This window comes from Bombus fervidus, chromosome 2, assembly GCF_041682495.2.
Source record: "Bombus fervidus isolate BK054 chromosome 2, iyBomFerv1, whole genome shotgun sequence".
Taxonomy (NCBI): Eukaryota; Metazoa; Arthropoda; class Insecta; order Hymenoptera; family Apidae; genus Bombus; species Bombus fervidus.
Genome location: NC_091518.1, coordinates 7084165 through 7101877, shown reverse-complemented (window position 1 = coordinate 7101877; position 17713 = coordinate 7084165). Strand labels below are relative to the sequence as shown.

The window sequence follows — 17713 nt, the reverse complement described above, 5'->3', positions numbered from 1 at the left end:
TTTTAAATGGTATATTGTATCTTTTACGTCAAAATATCCTAATCTGAATATTTCACTAATAACTTTGTTTTGTTTCTTGCAAATATAGCAAGTTGGGGGATTTAATATCATCGAAGATAAGATAATGAAGATAAGACGATGTTTACCAGTATTATAAATTTTACCTCATCCCAATCATCTATCTCCATTCATTGTTGTAGTGTCGTAGGTCTTCTAAAGGGTAGCCATTTACATTCATACTATGGTGCAATTTATCAACCAACAAAGAAACTGCACTCTGAATTGTTTCTACACCGAGCGGAATGCATACTTCGCGAATTCGTTCTTTCACATTCTTTGAGGTTTTTAATACCTTCCACAGAAAGTACTTTAATGGCTTAGCCAATTGGGAAATTTTTTGTCCAGCGTTTGTCTTGCTATATGTGCAGGGTAATATGTAAACACCGCTGTCTTAAGAAAACATTTGACGATGCAGAATCTCAATTTTAATATTAAGTAAATAATAATTAATTGATTTGATATTAAGTAAAGTAAATGATAAGTAAATTTTCAAAAAACAAAGCGAAATTATTCGTTAACTACAAGGTTTACAACTAATAAAAAATATAAAGCATACCATTTAAAATAACAAAGTTGACCTTGAAGAAACCACCATAACCTATAAAAAGATGCACCACATAATGCAACCTTCCAAATCATGCAACTTTTCCTATTAGAAATTATTTCATACGATGCATACCGCAAAAATTATTCAAGATGATCGAGTTAGCTAAGACAATGTATACTGTATAATGACATCTTACAAGAATTCCTTTTTTATGGTGGATTACAATTAAAAACAGAGCGATACATTTTAGTAACAAAAAAAGGTTTTATTAAAGCTATCGAATATTTGTTTAAAAATTGTATTAAAAATAAAGAAATTTGCAATATTGTTATTATAATTACTATTCAGTAAAGAAAAGAGTAAAACTTGATTTTAACTTTCGTTAACACAAATTTCAAGAATAAAAATATTTATTTAATAAATGTGTATTATTATTAAGTGTGTGTAAATAATAATTATAATAATATGGAAATTTATAAGTAATATACAAACGTAGTATCTTAGTGATAACGATATGCTTAGTATGTTTAAAATTCACATAATAAACATTAACGCATTTAGAATTATGACCATGAGCATTAAATCTATTTCATCTTTAAAGTTGTTACGTTTGGCTGCGTTATCTCTATGTTATCTTATCGTACGCAAATAACGATATCACACTCGCATATTTCATATCTTAAAAACGGTGAAAAAATAAAAAAAAAATAAAAATCCATCGAAAACCATCATAAAAATTTCTTCAAGGTATATAATCTCAGTGTAATATTATTTATATAATTCATAAGCAATTATTAGTACAGTGTTCTATGATTTATGATTATAATTTATTTTCTTTTTTATTTGGGAGTAGTTTACAATAGATTCTCATTGAAAATTATAAGTAAATTATTCTGGCGTGGTACTATAACGTGAATAATAAATGATTATCGTTTGATCGTTTCATTGTAGCTGAATCTAATGTTTCAATTTAGAGGGTAATGTCTTTTTAGCCTGCGGATCTAATCTGTCGTGTCAAGTAATTGAGTAACTAGTGGGTTTTGGTGGTTGTTAATTCTTATGTTTTATTTTACTGAATTTTTACTATTACTGAATTTGGATATTTCTTCTTTAACTGTAGATATCTTAAGGTCGCGATGCATCGTTTCGTTGATAACATACCAAGGTGCATCTATTAAGGATCTTAGAATTTTGGCTATAATTTATAAAAACAAAGTTACTTCTATTATTATCATTAAAAACATAATTATTTATAAATAATACTTATAAATAATGAAATATGTGATAAGTTGACTGTCTCTGATAAAAAAACAGGTTAAAGTTGTTGTCAAAATATCGTTAACTTTGTATGAAATTGCCATAAATGCCCACTGTGCAATAAAATCTTTCACATCCGCTTTCGCTAATACCAATTTGAACAGTTCATTTAAAAAAATTGCATCAGTTTAATTCGATTCGATAACAAACTCCATCCGATTAAAATGTATCAAATAAATGTCAATCAATATTAATACATCGTTTGCAATTGTGAACTTTCCATTCGAAAATTGTTAAAATTAAGAAATACGTAGTCAACGAAAAATGCTTTAGTATTACATTACATTATATCATAATTAATATAAAAAAAGGTAGCAACTAACACGGTACAATGTACAGAGTGTAGTAGAATATAGTATAGTATTACATATTATTATATATTATATATATTATTATAATATAATATTACATAATATTGTAAAGTTAAAACAGTGTAATATAAATATTATAGTATGATAATAGATGATCACTCAAACTGATGTATACCACTTTAAATAAATAAATAATAATGGAAGTGATGAATAAGTTGTGCAAAATACTTCACAAATAACTTTATGTGCACATTACTGGTACAATAAATAAGGCAAAAATTAAATAAACCTAGAGAATTGCTTATAGAATTGAAGAAAATTCTTTTTAACTAAAAACGCAATTAGAAATATAGAATGGAAGTGCAATTATTATTATTTTTATGGATTTCCTTTTAATTTATGAGGGACGTTTTAATTAACACGTTCAATGCGGCACATAAAATAGGAAAGAGCCCCTAGTGACGGAAGTCCATTTTTCTTCTATTCATTTATCCAGACGTCATCTACAAGAAAATAAGGAATCGCGATAACGCGTATTCACGTCTTCGGTTTCGATTTCCAGTACTTTCATTACTCATTATTACATACAGTAATATATCTAAATACAAGTTTTTCTGACGTTTACTGAAGATGTATATTGAAATATATTTCAATATGATATGAACTATTTTAACTTTTTAAATATGACAATTAGAACCTTGTACTTTTTCAAATATACCAAGTTTTTACTATTTCTACTGCAAATTTAACTCATCCTTATGTTAGATTATTTAATAATTATTTATTAATTAGATCTACTTTTTAATTTTTATTTTTAAAAATATGTTGTTAGCATACTAAAAGAGAGTATAAAGGAGGACATTCGTGTTTTCAAAAAGTATATACGACAGGAATCTTTAAATGAATTAATTTTTATTAATTAAGTATAATTAAAATTTGAGTTCAATAAATGTATATTGAAATATGTATATTGAAATGAATTGAAATGAATAATATGTATATTGAAATATATTTCAATACGATATGAACTATTTTAACTTTTTAAGTATGACAATTAGAACCTTGTACTTTTTCAAATATACCAAATTTTTACTATTTCTACTGAAAATTTAACTCATCTGTTACGTCGCGAAGCTTGATATGGATCGTGTTTCTAATCGTCTCTCGCGGTCTTCTAGCGTCATACACGAATCGTCTCATCTTCCCGACGGGGCATACAATGTATCGACAAGCACATGGTTGCCGCCCGGCCGCGAGTTCCAGAAACGTCGATTCGATCCGTTCTTTAATTACACAAAGAAGTCGGCATACGTGATCATCGGCGCGAGCAGTGGCGTGATCCGAGTGCGGAGGGGGTCGTCTCCCCGAGAGGACACGAAATTTATCCTAGGGCAGTTAGTCTTTCTTCAGAAATCCTACCGCATACGTCTTAGACGCTAACGGATAAAATCGCCAATTCATCGAACATCGATACATATCAAAGTCAAGTTCTCAGCGTTCTATCCATCATATCGATCAATCTTCGGATTAATCAATTACTGTGCTTTCCGACACGACGAAGTCAAACAATTTCTGTCGACGCAATAATTATTGTAGGCTAGTGTAAATAAATAAATAAATATATATATATATATATATATTATATAACTGTGGATTCCAGTTATATTAAAAACTAATCACCCCTATTATCCCAAAAGAAATAAGGGGATCGCCCTGCTCGTGGTGTCGATTCGTGCAATCGTAACGGGAATTTACGACTCCCGTTGACGCGCTACATCAAACGATCGCGTCTCCCCGCGACTGGACGAAAATACATCATCCTTATGTTAGATTATTTAATAATTATTTATTAATCAGATCTAATTTTTAATTTTTATTTTTAAAAATATGTTGTTAGCATACTAAAAAGGAGTATAAAGGAGGACATTCGTGTTTTCAAAAAGTATATACGACAGGAATCTTTAAATGAATTAATTTTTATTAATTAAGTGTAATTAAAATTCGAGTTCAGTAAATGTATACGTTTCGTGTATTCAACTTTTTAAAAAATCCACGTATATAATATTTTTTACCATATTTTCAATATATACTCGTAAATAAAGAATTATGGTGTAAATATTTACCTGAAACATTCTTAATATAGAAAAAGACCGCCCGAGTTAGAGCAAATTAACAAACGAAAAGCGATTATCTTGCATATTATTAGTACAAAATTATGTAATTTTACCTTTTAATTTTAATTTTAAATTATGTAATTATGTAAATTACCTACAAGTTTGCTTTCTGAATTTATTGAATTTTCTACAAGATATTAAAATTTAATTTTACATCATATCCGAACAGCAATGTGTTAATATCACGAAGAAAAATATCATAGCAATGGAAAATATTATTTTCAATTGCACCATAAATTAGAATCTATAAAACAATACTCAAACGAAGCTTATAAAATGATACTGGAAGAACTTTCTCAAGAATTTCATATAAACCATATATTACATGAAAGCTTATATTCCTCTAAAACAGTACAACTAAAAGATAAATTTAAATTTCCATATAATATACATCACATAAATTTTCATATAAATAAATTTATTCTCTATTATATTTTTATATTTTACATTTTTACTCAAATAATTACAATTATTCTATTTTAAATTTAATCGCAAACAACATTTATATTAGCACACTTTATTGCTTCCATAAATCTAATTTGCAAAGACACAATTCTTGTTGAAAATGACACGGAGCTCTATAACACCGTCTACACATATTTTGTTTCAGAAATGACGAGTCTCTTTGCTCGTGCTACTGGTCGGCAGTGGTGGCAATAACGAGGGGTTGGCGAAGAGCATTGTTTTATCTACCGCTATCCTGTATTTTGGCATGGAAACCGCACAGTCTTCGGTTGTCCTATGTCGCAGGTAACTGGACAAACTAAATGTTTAAATATTTTCCGTATACATCTCGTTGCAGTTGAAATCTTTGAATTGTCTAAAACGATTCACATTATTGTAATGATTGATATTTCGCTCGTTTCCCTGTTATGTTTTCTATTTTCTGATCATTAATATCATGGGTCATATTAATTTTGATCACTTTCGGGTAACGTATTGATAAGGAAGTTAAATTACCCGGAAATTATACTGTGTTGTCGAAATGTTTGTTTATTTGTTTATTTGTTTCCTACAAGAACAGTTAACTATAATTAAAATAAAGTTTGAGTTATTGGCACATAAAAATGAATTATTCTATTTTCGGATAACATTAACTTATATGTTTATGTAATTATCCTCTTTATGGGACATAATTTTACCTTGTTTACCTTACCTTGTTAGTTACCTTGATTCTTATCACATTAACATAATACAAAGATATAGAATGAAACAGACAAAAATTGAAAATTTCTAGTAGTTTTATAATTATGAAACACAGTGCATCATAATGGTTAATGAGACTGTAAATAATCAATTAAAAAATAAGAAAAAATAACTTGAAAATTACTCTTATCAACATAGCAACGTCCTGTGTCCTGGTAAGAGTAAAGGTATTCAACGAGATGTTGAAAGAAACGAGACAAGAATTTTGAGACAAGAAGAAGAGAAAAAAATATTTCTCGTTATTTTCCTCCTGTTGTTATATTTGCAGCCGGACTTTTGGCAGTGCTATCCTTGCTGCATATTGCGTCCAGTGCTTTGGTGGGCCGTGGTTCTTGCCAGATAACTAGTGCCATGGATTCGGTTGGCGAGAGTCTTCTAAGTACTAGGCCCGAAAATTATGATCGCTTCGAAGAAGTTCTGGTAAGTGAATGAGGTAAACACGTAAGTTCCTGCTCTTTGCATTAGGAAATTGAAATTGAAAATCCTGCAGTCACTATCGTGGGAATGTAATTTAATATCATTACAAATATTACTACAGACGTGGCTAATTCTTTCATTGTTCTAGTAACGCATCCTACACTTCATTTGAATCAAACATTTATTCTAAACTGAAAATACGAAGTATAGAAAAATGCGAAATTCTTAAGTAATATCAATGAAAACAACAATATATTAAACAATGGTAAAGAGTGTATCAGGTCTGTAACTATGAAACCGGAATTTGCCTAGAGATGGCCCTAGCTGATACTGTAGTTGCCACTAAACTGCGTCGTTGATGCCAAAAGTCTTTGTTCACATCTCACAAACATTTTCGACTCAGAACAATACAAGTTTCATACAACAGCATAGTTTGTAATAGCGTTGAACATGTCGAATTTTGTGCCTGGAAACTACGATTTGCGAACAGCATTGATTTTCTGTTACCATTTGAAGAAAACTGCTGCAGAATCGCATCGAATGCTTGTCGAAGCTTACAGTGAGCATGCTCTTGGTAAATCACAGTGCTTTGAGTGGTTTAAAAAATTCAGAAGTGGCAATTTTGACGCGAGGAACGAAGAACGTGGAAGACCACCGAAAAGGTTTCAAGACAGAGAATTGCAAGCATTGTTGGATGAGGATGACGCTCAAACGCAACAACAACTCGCTGATCAATTAAACGTGACACGAAAAGCCGTCTCCATACGTTTGAAAGCCATGGGAAAGATCCAGAAGGTGGGAAAATGGGTTCCACATGAACCGAATGAAAGATAGCAGGAAAACCGAAAAACCACTTGCGAAATGCTGTTCGCCAAATACAAAAGAAAGTCATTTCTCCACCGAATTGTGACTGGCGATGAAAAGTGAATATATTTTGAGAATCCTAAGCGTAAAAGATCATGGGTAGCTCCAGGCGAACCACCGTCATCGACTACAAGACCAAATCGCTATGGACGGAAGACAATGCTCTGTGTTTGGTGGGATCAGAAGGGTATGATCTATTATGAGCTGTTAAAACCTGGCGAAACCGTTAATACTGAGCGCTACCGACAACAAATGATCGATTTGAATCAAGCTTTGCGTGAAAAACGACCAGAATATCAAAAAAGGCAACACAAAGTAATTTTGCTTCATGATAATGCACCATCACATACGGCAAACCGGTCAAGGAAACGATTGAAGCGTTCAGTTGGAAAATACTTTCGCACGTGGCTTACTCATCAGACTTGGCTCCGTCCGATGGGACACACACTTTCTGACCAGCACTTCATTTCTTACGAAAATGTACGAAAATGGCTCGATGACTGGTTTGCCTCAAAAGAGTGACAGTTTTTTTGGTGTGGCATCCACCAATTGCCAGACAGGTGGGAAAAATGTATAGCTAGCGATGGGCAATACTTCGAATAAAATATTTTCATACAATAAACGTGTATTTTCTATACAAAAATTCTGGTTTCATATTTACATACCTGGTATAAAAATAAAAAGTTAAGAAAAATTATGAAATTATGAGTATATCAACTATATTATAAATATATTATTGCAAAAATGGAATAGATTTTTGAAACTTTTTAGCATTTAACATGAAGAAAATGTAATTTAATGTGCAATTTAATGTGATTGATCTTTTGTTGTTATTTACTGTTAGGGCGTTTATTTCTGTTTTTACTATTACAAAACAATTTCAATAACGCTGTTTCATTAGATATAAAGTTTTATATACCATTCCTATTCCATTGATCAAATTTTAATGACACGAAGATAGGAAAAGAGAAAAGAAACGGCTTTTTCCAAGAGATCCAAGAGATCAGAAAAAAAAATAAAAGGACTTTAACTTAAATGTATCATTGTCTCGTTCGGATAACCAATTCAATGAACCTTCATTCAGGCATTGTTTAGGTTTACAGGATGGCGTTTCAGATAGATATCTTTTAATTTTTTAATATTTATAATATATCGAGACTTATATTAAGGGTGTATTCTTTAACAATAATTTTTTTTATCGATTAAAATTTTTTTTTATTATCTATTTGTTTAAATTTTTACAATTTGTCCAAAAGGACATTTGATAAAATATTATAGCTTAAAGAATAAAAATATAGCATGTGAATGATTACCCCCAGCGGGGTTTTTAACAATAATGGTCAGATTTTCTGCACCAAACGTGTTTTCTAAGAAACTTTAAAATTGGTCGTAATTTAATATGAAATCGTTATCGATTTTATTAAATAGCGATTCGTCAGGCTTAAACATATCATCCATTTTTTCTAAAACTATTTAATGATTGATTACGTTCGGGCTTTTTGTTACTTTTAACGTAAGAGTGTTCTCTGCTTTTTACAATAGTATTATTCTTAATCAGAGGATACCGATTTTCCATTATCGGAATTGTCAACAGAGATTTTAGAAGATATGAATAAAAGTCTTTTGTCGCAAGATGCTCCGATTTTCCATTCGTAGATTTCAAAAACTTACTGCCGCGGTAGATCTGGCGCTGCTATTATGGATAATATCATTATTGCTGTTATTGTTAATGACAGAGTTGATAGCTGTGACATTGCCGCTTGAAGCAATAAGATTATCGCTAGCTGATTAATTTTGAGATTCTTTTATTCATCCTTAGACTGTAAACGTTTTTACATATTCTCAAACTGTAAACGTAGGTTTTTTCCTGTCCGGTGCATTTTTCAGTAGGTAATTCTTGTTAAAAAAATCTCCCAAAATTTATATAACATCTTCAGATATCCTAAATTAAGGTTGTCATAAAACATTTGCAAAACACTTTATTTAAATACATCTTATTGTAAAGAATACAAAGTAAAACATGTGAAGTGCATTGGTATGGATAAACAATTATAATTTTTAAATGAATTATTATAAGCTAAAAAATCCACCGGCAAATTAATATGTTTAATGATCATACTTTGATCAGAAAGAAGTATGTCGCATTTATTCATTCAAATTAAATGCTTTGATTTGCGGCCTATAGAACGGTAAATTTTAAAGATACCCTAAATAAAAAATGTTTAGTGTTCAAATATAAATGTTTGAAATATAAACGCTGATGCAGAAAATAAAAATAATAATTGTAATAATCTATAGGTAAATTTAATCACAACATAAATTTGTCAACGAAACTATTTACCAACGTGAAATGTATAGGTAAAGTGTAAACGTGGGTATTCTGCGTCCTCTGTAGGTTTCACTTCACATGTTTAACTGACGCATATATCTATCCTTGTAAACATAGATTTTCCTATCCAATGATCTTCTTAGGCAAAACAGATGGAAAAACGTTTTCTACCTGCTATCTTGTGAGAAACTTAGCGATGAAATACCTATCTTTACAGTTTAAGGATTAATAATACATTGTTTTACTACATCGTCTTCTTCTTGTATAGAAAATGGCCAACTTTTTCCGTAGATACAAATATACTGTGCTATCGTATTACCGTGCTTAATTAAAAAAAATTTTTATGTCTTTTGGATATATGATTTGGAATTAGATATGCAATTGTCTCCTAAAACTTAAGATGCAATTGATGCCGAGTTCTTGGATAGTTGCTCTTAGAAAGGTAAGCTTAGAGGTAATTTTGATATTTCTCTACACGAAAAATGTTGGATTTTCATGGCCATATGTACATTCGATGTTTAGTAAAAATTTATTAAAAAATTTAGTAAAAAATTTATCTATTTATATATTTATTTAGTAAATATTTAGAAATTGCAAGTCACTTCTCGCAATATGCCACTAATATGATATTGTGAGAAGAATAATGGTTACAAAACAACATCAAATGATCTTTTTCATTATCAGTTTATTAAACAATTTATTCAACGAAGAATGCTGGAGGAACCTAAATTTTAAATAAACTTAATTTTCTAGTCACTATATTAGCATTAATTTCCTTACTATAATTTTAGTAGCTTCGCATAATAATATCTATTTTTTATTTTATATTTTTACAAAAATTTGTTATTACTTTTATTTTATTTTACTTTACTTCACTTTATCTTTATGCTCATAGATTGTACAATGAATTCCACATAGAATGCAAAAAAGGAAAATACAAGCAAGTGTTTAATATGTATATGTTTTGCTAACGAGTTATCTTGAATATAATTCATTCTTGAAGGTTGTAATATAAAATTCAACAACTTTTTTCCAATTGTACGTTAGTAATATTAAAATTGCAATCCAAGTTTCATTCAAATTCGTAAATGCTGTGTATTTCTTGCATATATTAAAATTTAATATAGATTACATAAATAGGATTTTTTACAATTGTCATAAGACACTAGTTACCTACACTAATCTAAACATTAATTAGGTATAGGTAAATCTGAAAGCGTTGGATTAATTTGTATATCTAGTAAAAGATATTAGAAGTACAACACTAAATATCAAAAATGGAAGTTTATATTTGTAGTTTGGTGCAGGAAGTACCAATTTATAAAGTTGAGATATTAGCACTTGAATATGTTAAAAAATTAATGTATGAATAATTTCTAACGCAGAAGTCTCTGTTCTTTCAATTTTGCTTTCTAATATAACAGGAGAGAATACAAAATTTTGCTATTTGTGTTTTTATCTTCATTTTGGCATTTTTTGCGGAAGATTTATTTTATGAAAGATTTTGACATTAACGTATACAAGTGCCATTACAGTAATTTCTAGATAAGATTTGAAATTGTCGTTTTTTTATATATAATATACAATTGTTTATAAACTCAATACCGCAATTAGCTGATTTCTGCAAAAATATCACATAGGCGCTTCTTGCATCAAGCCACAGATATAAAAAATATTTATAAATAAATTCGATAGATTTAACTGAACCTTATTTTAAAGATATTTTATTACATTTTAATAATTGTATCGTTTCTCTCGAATGGCATTGCGTAGTAAGACACTTCTAATAATTATTATTTTTTAAAAATCAAACACTTTTAGTAACACTTTTAGAATAAAGAAAAAAAGTAAAAATTAAATTACTACCAAATTTTTATAACAATTTGAATAATTGTAATATTAGAACAAAATCTAGAGGTACAGTACTAGACAAAATTATGATACTTTATATAAATATTCGTATAATGGACCTATTTAAAAGAAGAAAATGTACATTTTATACATGTTACACATAAGACAGAAAAAGCAATAATGTTACTAGCCTTAAGTATGACTCATAGATTATATAGCACGTTTTTTATCCATATAATAATTGTTCGGGGTCTCGCGGCAAAGAAATGATCGAAGGGCAGTCAGTCTCATTTGAAGATACAAAAGACATACATCGAAAGGTCTGACGATTGGAATTAAAGTCGCTTAGTCTGACGAATTCATCGGGAGATATCGTAAAGTCGGGTTGAATTTCTGTAACGCATTAACTGTATTCATCACTAAATAATTTGTGACGTTTTTATTATTATATAATTTATTATTAAATATACACGCTATATTATTAACCTGTTAACACAGTGTTAAATTCATTGAACCACCTTTGTTTCTTAATCGAAACAGGGGAACGACTAATTCGTGGCGTCAATTATACGAATCGTAGCGAGAATTTACACCTCTCGCTGACGCGTTTTCCTCGCGACCGCGTCTCTCCGCGAACGGTCGTAACATTTGTGTTACACCTGAACGCGATAAACGAACAGTTCTGCGTGTTACTTCGAATTTTAGAAGGAATGCGAAATAAATCGTCATATTCTACAAAAAAGCAAGTATATTAAACGTAAAAATTTGAATATTCGACTGGATGAAAAAATGGAAAAGTGACATTTTTAACGATGTTGAATGAAGTGATAGGCGGTAAACAATAAAATTGGCATTTGGAGTATTGACATTGGCTACGTCATTATTTGTTTTGACGTTTACGGCTTACCATTTATCGCTCTCTATGTTTAAGGCCAAAGTTTTCATTAAATAGGTGACTACAATTTTAAAGAAACAGAAATAAATTTCTTATCGTGTCACATGAAAAGCGACAAACAAAACAGCGCCAAGTGTCTTGTAATTTTGTTCAGCAAAAGTCAGTTCAGATTTACAACATTTTTTTCGCTAACTTTTTTGTTGCATACAAATATAATACATAATATTCAATATATGTATAAAATGTACATTTTCTTTAAATATAAGATATCTTATAATTTTGTCCAGTACTGTGTATGGTGAATAAAGACGCTGCTGTTAATTATAATTTCAAGGATGGTTTCAAATGAAATAAGCTTAACATTTATATAATATTTCTCTATTTCCTTTAGTCTTCTCATTTGCTCGAATTATACAAGCATGTTGACATCAGTATATTTGTGTATATTCAATAAGTCCTTTTTCATATTCCAATTGATATAAAATTCTAACATATTCTAATAAAAAATCTTTCAAAATCTTTTTACTTTGCTATGCAATTAGTTATCATTTTGCAACATAAAGTATATGTAAAATAACGCAAGTTATTACGTGCTTAAAACATCTTACGGAGGTAACATAACTTTTTTAACTTCAGTTCTTCATACGACAACGCGCTTTGCGAAGGTGATGTTTGCTCGCGTACACCATATTCTACCGAGGCACCGATTGACTGTGTAATGTGTAATTACATAAGTTACTATATTGCTATATACTATACTAGTAAGTTACCATTTCATTTATTTATTTGCGTTACATTAAGTAAAATATTTTTACTTTTCTAAAAAAAAGATATTTGAATATCTGAATTTGAAAAATAGAACAAAAGATGGAATATTCTAAACTTGAAGTTTAAGTAACAAAATGTTCGGTCTTTCTCAATCAATAAATATATATCTCTGAATACAAATTAACGATGAATTCAATAGTTTCAACGATTTTATTCTAACGATCATGCTTTGTAACTTTAGAGTCACAACGGCGTACAACGGTTACGGCTTTCTGCAGCTTCCCCTCTTATCCAAAAAGATTGACCAATACTTCCTATTTCATCCTTTCGCACGTTTTTCGCTGGAATTGTTGCACTTGGTCCTCTTTCTTTTTTCTGTTCTATTTGTTTATCTATCGAAGTTGAACTAGGACGCCCTCTTCTCCTACTGATTCCTTTTTCGTTCTTGATATAAACAGGATACAATTCCAGTTTTAAATTCCAACAAACTATATCGATGCTTGTGGATTATATTGTGCGATAAACAATTTCTTTTATATAATAATCAAGCATTCATTACCGTTAAATCTAATGGATGAAATATTATTCATCGGTATCATTTCTTCGACCGCATTTTTATTCGATACTGTGATATCAGTGAATCGACCAAGTATATTTCATCCACGTTATATATTTGTACTATATTTAGACATTCCACGTTAATGATTAGACCTGTATTTTTTTTATCCCACCTCATGACTACGCCTATTGGTTCACCTTCGCAAAATGTGCTGAGTAAATGAAACGAACGGTTTGCTGTCGTAGCATTTAATTGCATTTACAGTGACATCGTCCATATGTACATGCAGAGAGTTTTCCTTAAGTTTCTCTGCCTTTATTTCTAATTACTTTATCTAATGAAAATTCACAATTTTTTTTTAGTTCGACAAATAGGGGAACGCTTAAAAACAAATTGTCGAATTAAATATTGCGAAACGCTTGTATGAGTACAATTTTTTATAATCTTAGCACTACGTTTCCATTAATTTCTGCGTCGGATAATTGTGGATCATGTATTACTTTAGCAGTATAAATTTCAAAATTGTAAATCGAAGTCGAAATCGATTCGAATCGCACAATAAAAAAGCCTTATAGCCCCATTTCTTTGGTCTTCTGAGCACGTACTGTCTTAAGCAGCACTTTCCTTTTAAATGGCATTATCTCTTCGTCTACGCAAGGATGCTCACCAATCAGGATGCGATTAAAATTTTTAACTAAATTGTTGACGATAGTTTTTATTTTTTGTAATTCGTCTATGTTCTCTGAATCGTTTCTGTTAGCCTCGAAATTGCTACTAAGATTTATTCTAGATTTCACTTTCCTTTTAAATGGCATTATCTCTTCGTCTACGCAAGGATGCTCACCAATCGCGATGCGATTAAAATTTTTAACTAAATTGTTGACGATAGTTTTTATTTTTTGTAATTCGTCTATGTTCTCTGAATCGTTTCTGTTAGCCTCGAAATTGCTACTAAGATTTATTCTAGATTTTACTTGTCTCCGTCGCGCACAGCTCATCATAACCGCAACAACAGAGTTGTTTTCGACTTCCAAAATCATATAGGATCTTGGTCAATTATTTTATCTAAGATACAAGCGTAATTTTTATTGACGTCTTCAACAGAATCGATTATAATAGTTTATTCTTTGCTAGGAAATATAATATTTTTGGTAGTGAATGCATATAATTGAATCGGTTTCTGTCCTAAGAAGCTTAATCTGTCTGCGAGTACTTGATTATTTTCAGCAGTATCGTGAACCCTATATTCAGGAATTTCACGATAGTAATTTTCTAAATTGTTCATTGCCAGCAAAATTAACAGGGATGTTAAATTCACATTCTGAACGTATGCACTTGGTATAACTAGTTGGAATTAGAAAAGAGAAACGTAAATACATATGATACAAGGAAAGAACGGCAACACATCCAAACCAGCTAGCTGCTGAAGCGAGCAAAACTTTCGTAGAAAGAAAACTAAAAAGAAAACTGACCTTACTAAAGAAATAAGATAGTCAAACTCGAAGATGGTATCCCGCCGGGGATAGCCATTCACATGTTATTTAGCAATTAAGTTAGAAAAATTTACCAAATGTTCAGCTGGACAAATTGTAAAGTACAAATTAAATAATAAAAAGAAAACAACATGTCTTTACATTTCAGTCGTTTGAACGCGATTCCAGCCCAAGTTTGTGAAGCTGAAAGTGACAAACACTTATGCACATGATTTTTCTTTTATGCACATAGCTCAAAAGAGTCTTCATAAATTATGTTTTATTATTTTGGAAAAAGAAATGAATTTTAAAACAAATATTTTTGTAAATGATTACTATTGTAAATCCTTTCGCGATTATTGTAGCTGTACAAATAAGATAATACAGGAATGCGTAACGGTGAGTGAGAAAGAGTATTCCTCTAGTCCTCACTTGCCGTCTCGCTCACTATGTTTTCGTAAATGTACGGTATTTATCATTCAGTTCATCTCCTAATGTTTTATTTATCCTACATAATATCAATTCGTTTCTCCAACCACAAAGAAAAGATGGTTTTCTAAAAGCAAGTATATGGTGCAAGGTGACGGAAGTGTTGGACGACGGCGTGTCGGGACCAACTGGCCGAGTGGGAGATAGCGACGGGGAAATATGACACGAACGTCAACCCTCGTGGGCGAGCGAATCGGATGAGAACAGTGAACCGGAACAAAGGACATGTCAGATTGCAACGGTATCTTAGTCGTTGATGGCCGACAGAGGGAATGCTGTTGATTTTGGCGTTCCGCAAACAACACCAAAATGTTGGCTTTTTCCGCGTCGTACAAAGGCTGCTGATGTCTTTACGAAAACATAATATACAGGAAGAAGAGGGAGAGGTCTGCGTGTTTGGAAAGTTTGTAAAAATAGGAACAGTGGAACATTTTGGACGAAGTTTACGGAGGAAAAGTGATGTTCGAGGAGACAGGTTAGGGTAAACGGAAACAGGTTACAAGTAACGTTGAAAAATTCGACCAAAGATCCACGCAGTAAAACAGAAATACGTGAAATTGAAGGTTGCTCGAGGTTTATTGTTTTCTTTTTGCGTAGCTCCGACTTCCTACGAGTCGATATATACTGTTGAGGTAGAATAGAGAAAGGGAACATTCCTGCAAAATCGGCCTTTAATCGATCAGAGTTCCTTTCGATAAGTATGAGCACTGCGTTAAGCGTTCATTCGAATGTTAATTAACACGTTCGTCGCCACGTCGCACATATCTATGCGACGGGTATACTTCCGTGGGGACCCCATCGCCAAAGTATGGTGACGCTCTTCTTGTTCGAGTTAATTAAATATACGATATTATATATAGGATATACAACATAAAAATATTAAAAACACATTATACCATACTTTTTATTAATTTATATTCTGGATAATATATTACATTATTCTATATCGTATAGTATTCGTCAAAACATTCCAAACACATTTGGGGTGATTTTGGGCACTTCGAAAAATAGTTAGACTCCGTTATCACTACTCTCCTCACTTTCAAATATATTTTCACGCTGTTTACCGAACATTTTGAGGATGAAAAAATCATTGATGTACGTCTCGCAAGTATGCTTCTCGACTAAATGAAAGATCTGAGATATTTGCCATGAAATCTCTCGAAATACTCCAACTGGAAAGCTTATCGCTTTCTCCATTTCAGAAATAAATAATCTTTTCTTTACAATGAATCGAAGGCGATAAACGATGAATTCCTGCTTGTCGCTCTATTTACATTCTGCGTACTAACGGTCGGATTTAGGCCCCGCAGGAAACAGCCGAATCACGCTAGGCGACGAACGTGTTAAAAAAAAAAACTGTTAACAGTCTGTCGCACTCTGAGGTATAATATCATATTTTTGTTTATATAGCACTAATAGATGTTTTTAAATGATTAATTGTAATCGGTTGTAGTTTGTGTGAAAAGCGATGTAAAAAGAGGTTCGGTGTATGTAGATGCGTTCTAAAAATAAAAAACTTATGGATAAGAAATACAATCATAAATTTGAGAGCTTTTACTTAATAAAATAAATATATATGGTTTTATAAAGATTAAAAGAACTTACACATGATAGAGAGGATTATAGAAATAAAACATTTCTTTAACAAAACTATACATTTTTCACTTATATATGAATGTAATTTTATATCTTTTGCTTAAAATAAGAATAAATTTTGTTAAAATAATTTTCATTCGTAAAATTTTATATTTCAAAATAAACAATGATAAAATAGAATTTCTAATAAAAAACGATGTCAATGAAATCTCATTAAATGTTGGTACTTTATTGTGCGAAAATTTTTTATTTATTACCGTTTAAAATATAGTAACGAAAAATGCAATCTCAAATTCATGATAAATAATAATATAAGTGATTAATAGAGTATGTGATACATTTCGTTAGTAAACGGCACATTTCGTTTTATACGTGTCATATTTATTTACAAACATGTAATTGTAGAAATAATAATAGCTTATAGAGCTTAAAGTAGACGTTTGTATTTAAATAGCTTCGAAAAAACACTGTAATTGTTTGTTACAACTTACTATTAATGCAACATATTGTTACATTTGTTAACAATTGTATGAGTGAGTGTTCATTTATATTTTTACTTGCTCGAATGGAGACACAGAAATAAACCCACCTATATCATTATACTTAGTACAACATAAATTATTCAAGTGACTATTACGTAAAAATACAAATTTCTAATACTCAGTATTATACAACATTTATACCACGTATTTATTGATACTACAATTAGAGGGGTGTGCGAGTACCCAAAATTACAAGTTCGGGTCGGGTCGAGTCGAGTCGAAAATTTCAGGATACCGAAAGTTTGTCGACGCATAAATATATTCGGATACCATTATTTCAGAACTCGATTTTCGATTCAAAACATAATCTTTT

At 30.7% G+C, this 17713-nt stretch overlaps 1 protein-coding gene across 2 annotated transcripts in view; it reads left to right on the top strand.

Annotated features, from left to right (window-relative positions):
- LOC139998162 (uncharacterized) overlaps nt 1-15998 on the top strand; it is a 400650-nt gene extending 384652 nt beyond the window's left edge. For both annotated transcript variants that reach the window (XM_072022509.1, XM_072022508.2), the window contains exons 4-6: nt 5020-5159; nt 5884-6035; nt 15351-15998. In XM_072022509.1, the coding sequence (XP_071878610.1) occupies nt 5020-5159; nt 5884-6035; nt 15351-15422 (364 nt within the window). In that variant the 3' untranslated portion in view covers nt 15423-15998. The remainder of the gene's footprint in view (nt 1-5019; nt 5160-5883; nt 6036-15350) is intronic.
- The last annotated feature ends 1715 nt before the right edge of the window (nt 15999-17713 follow it).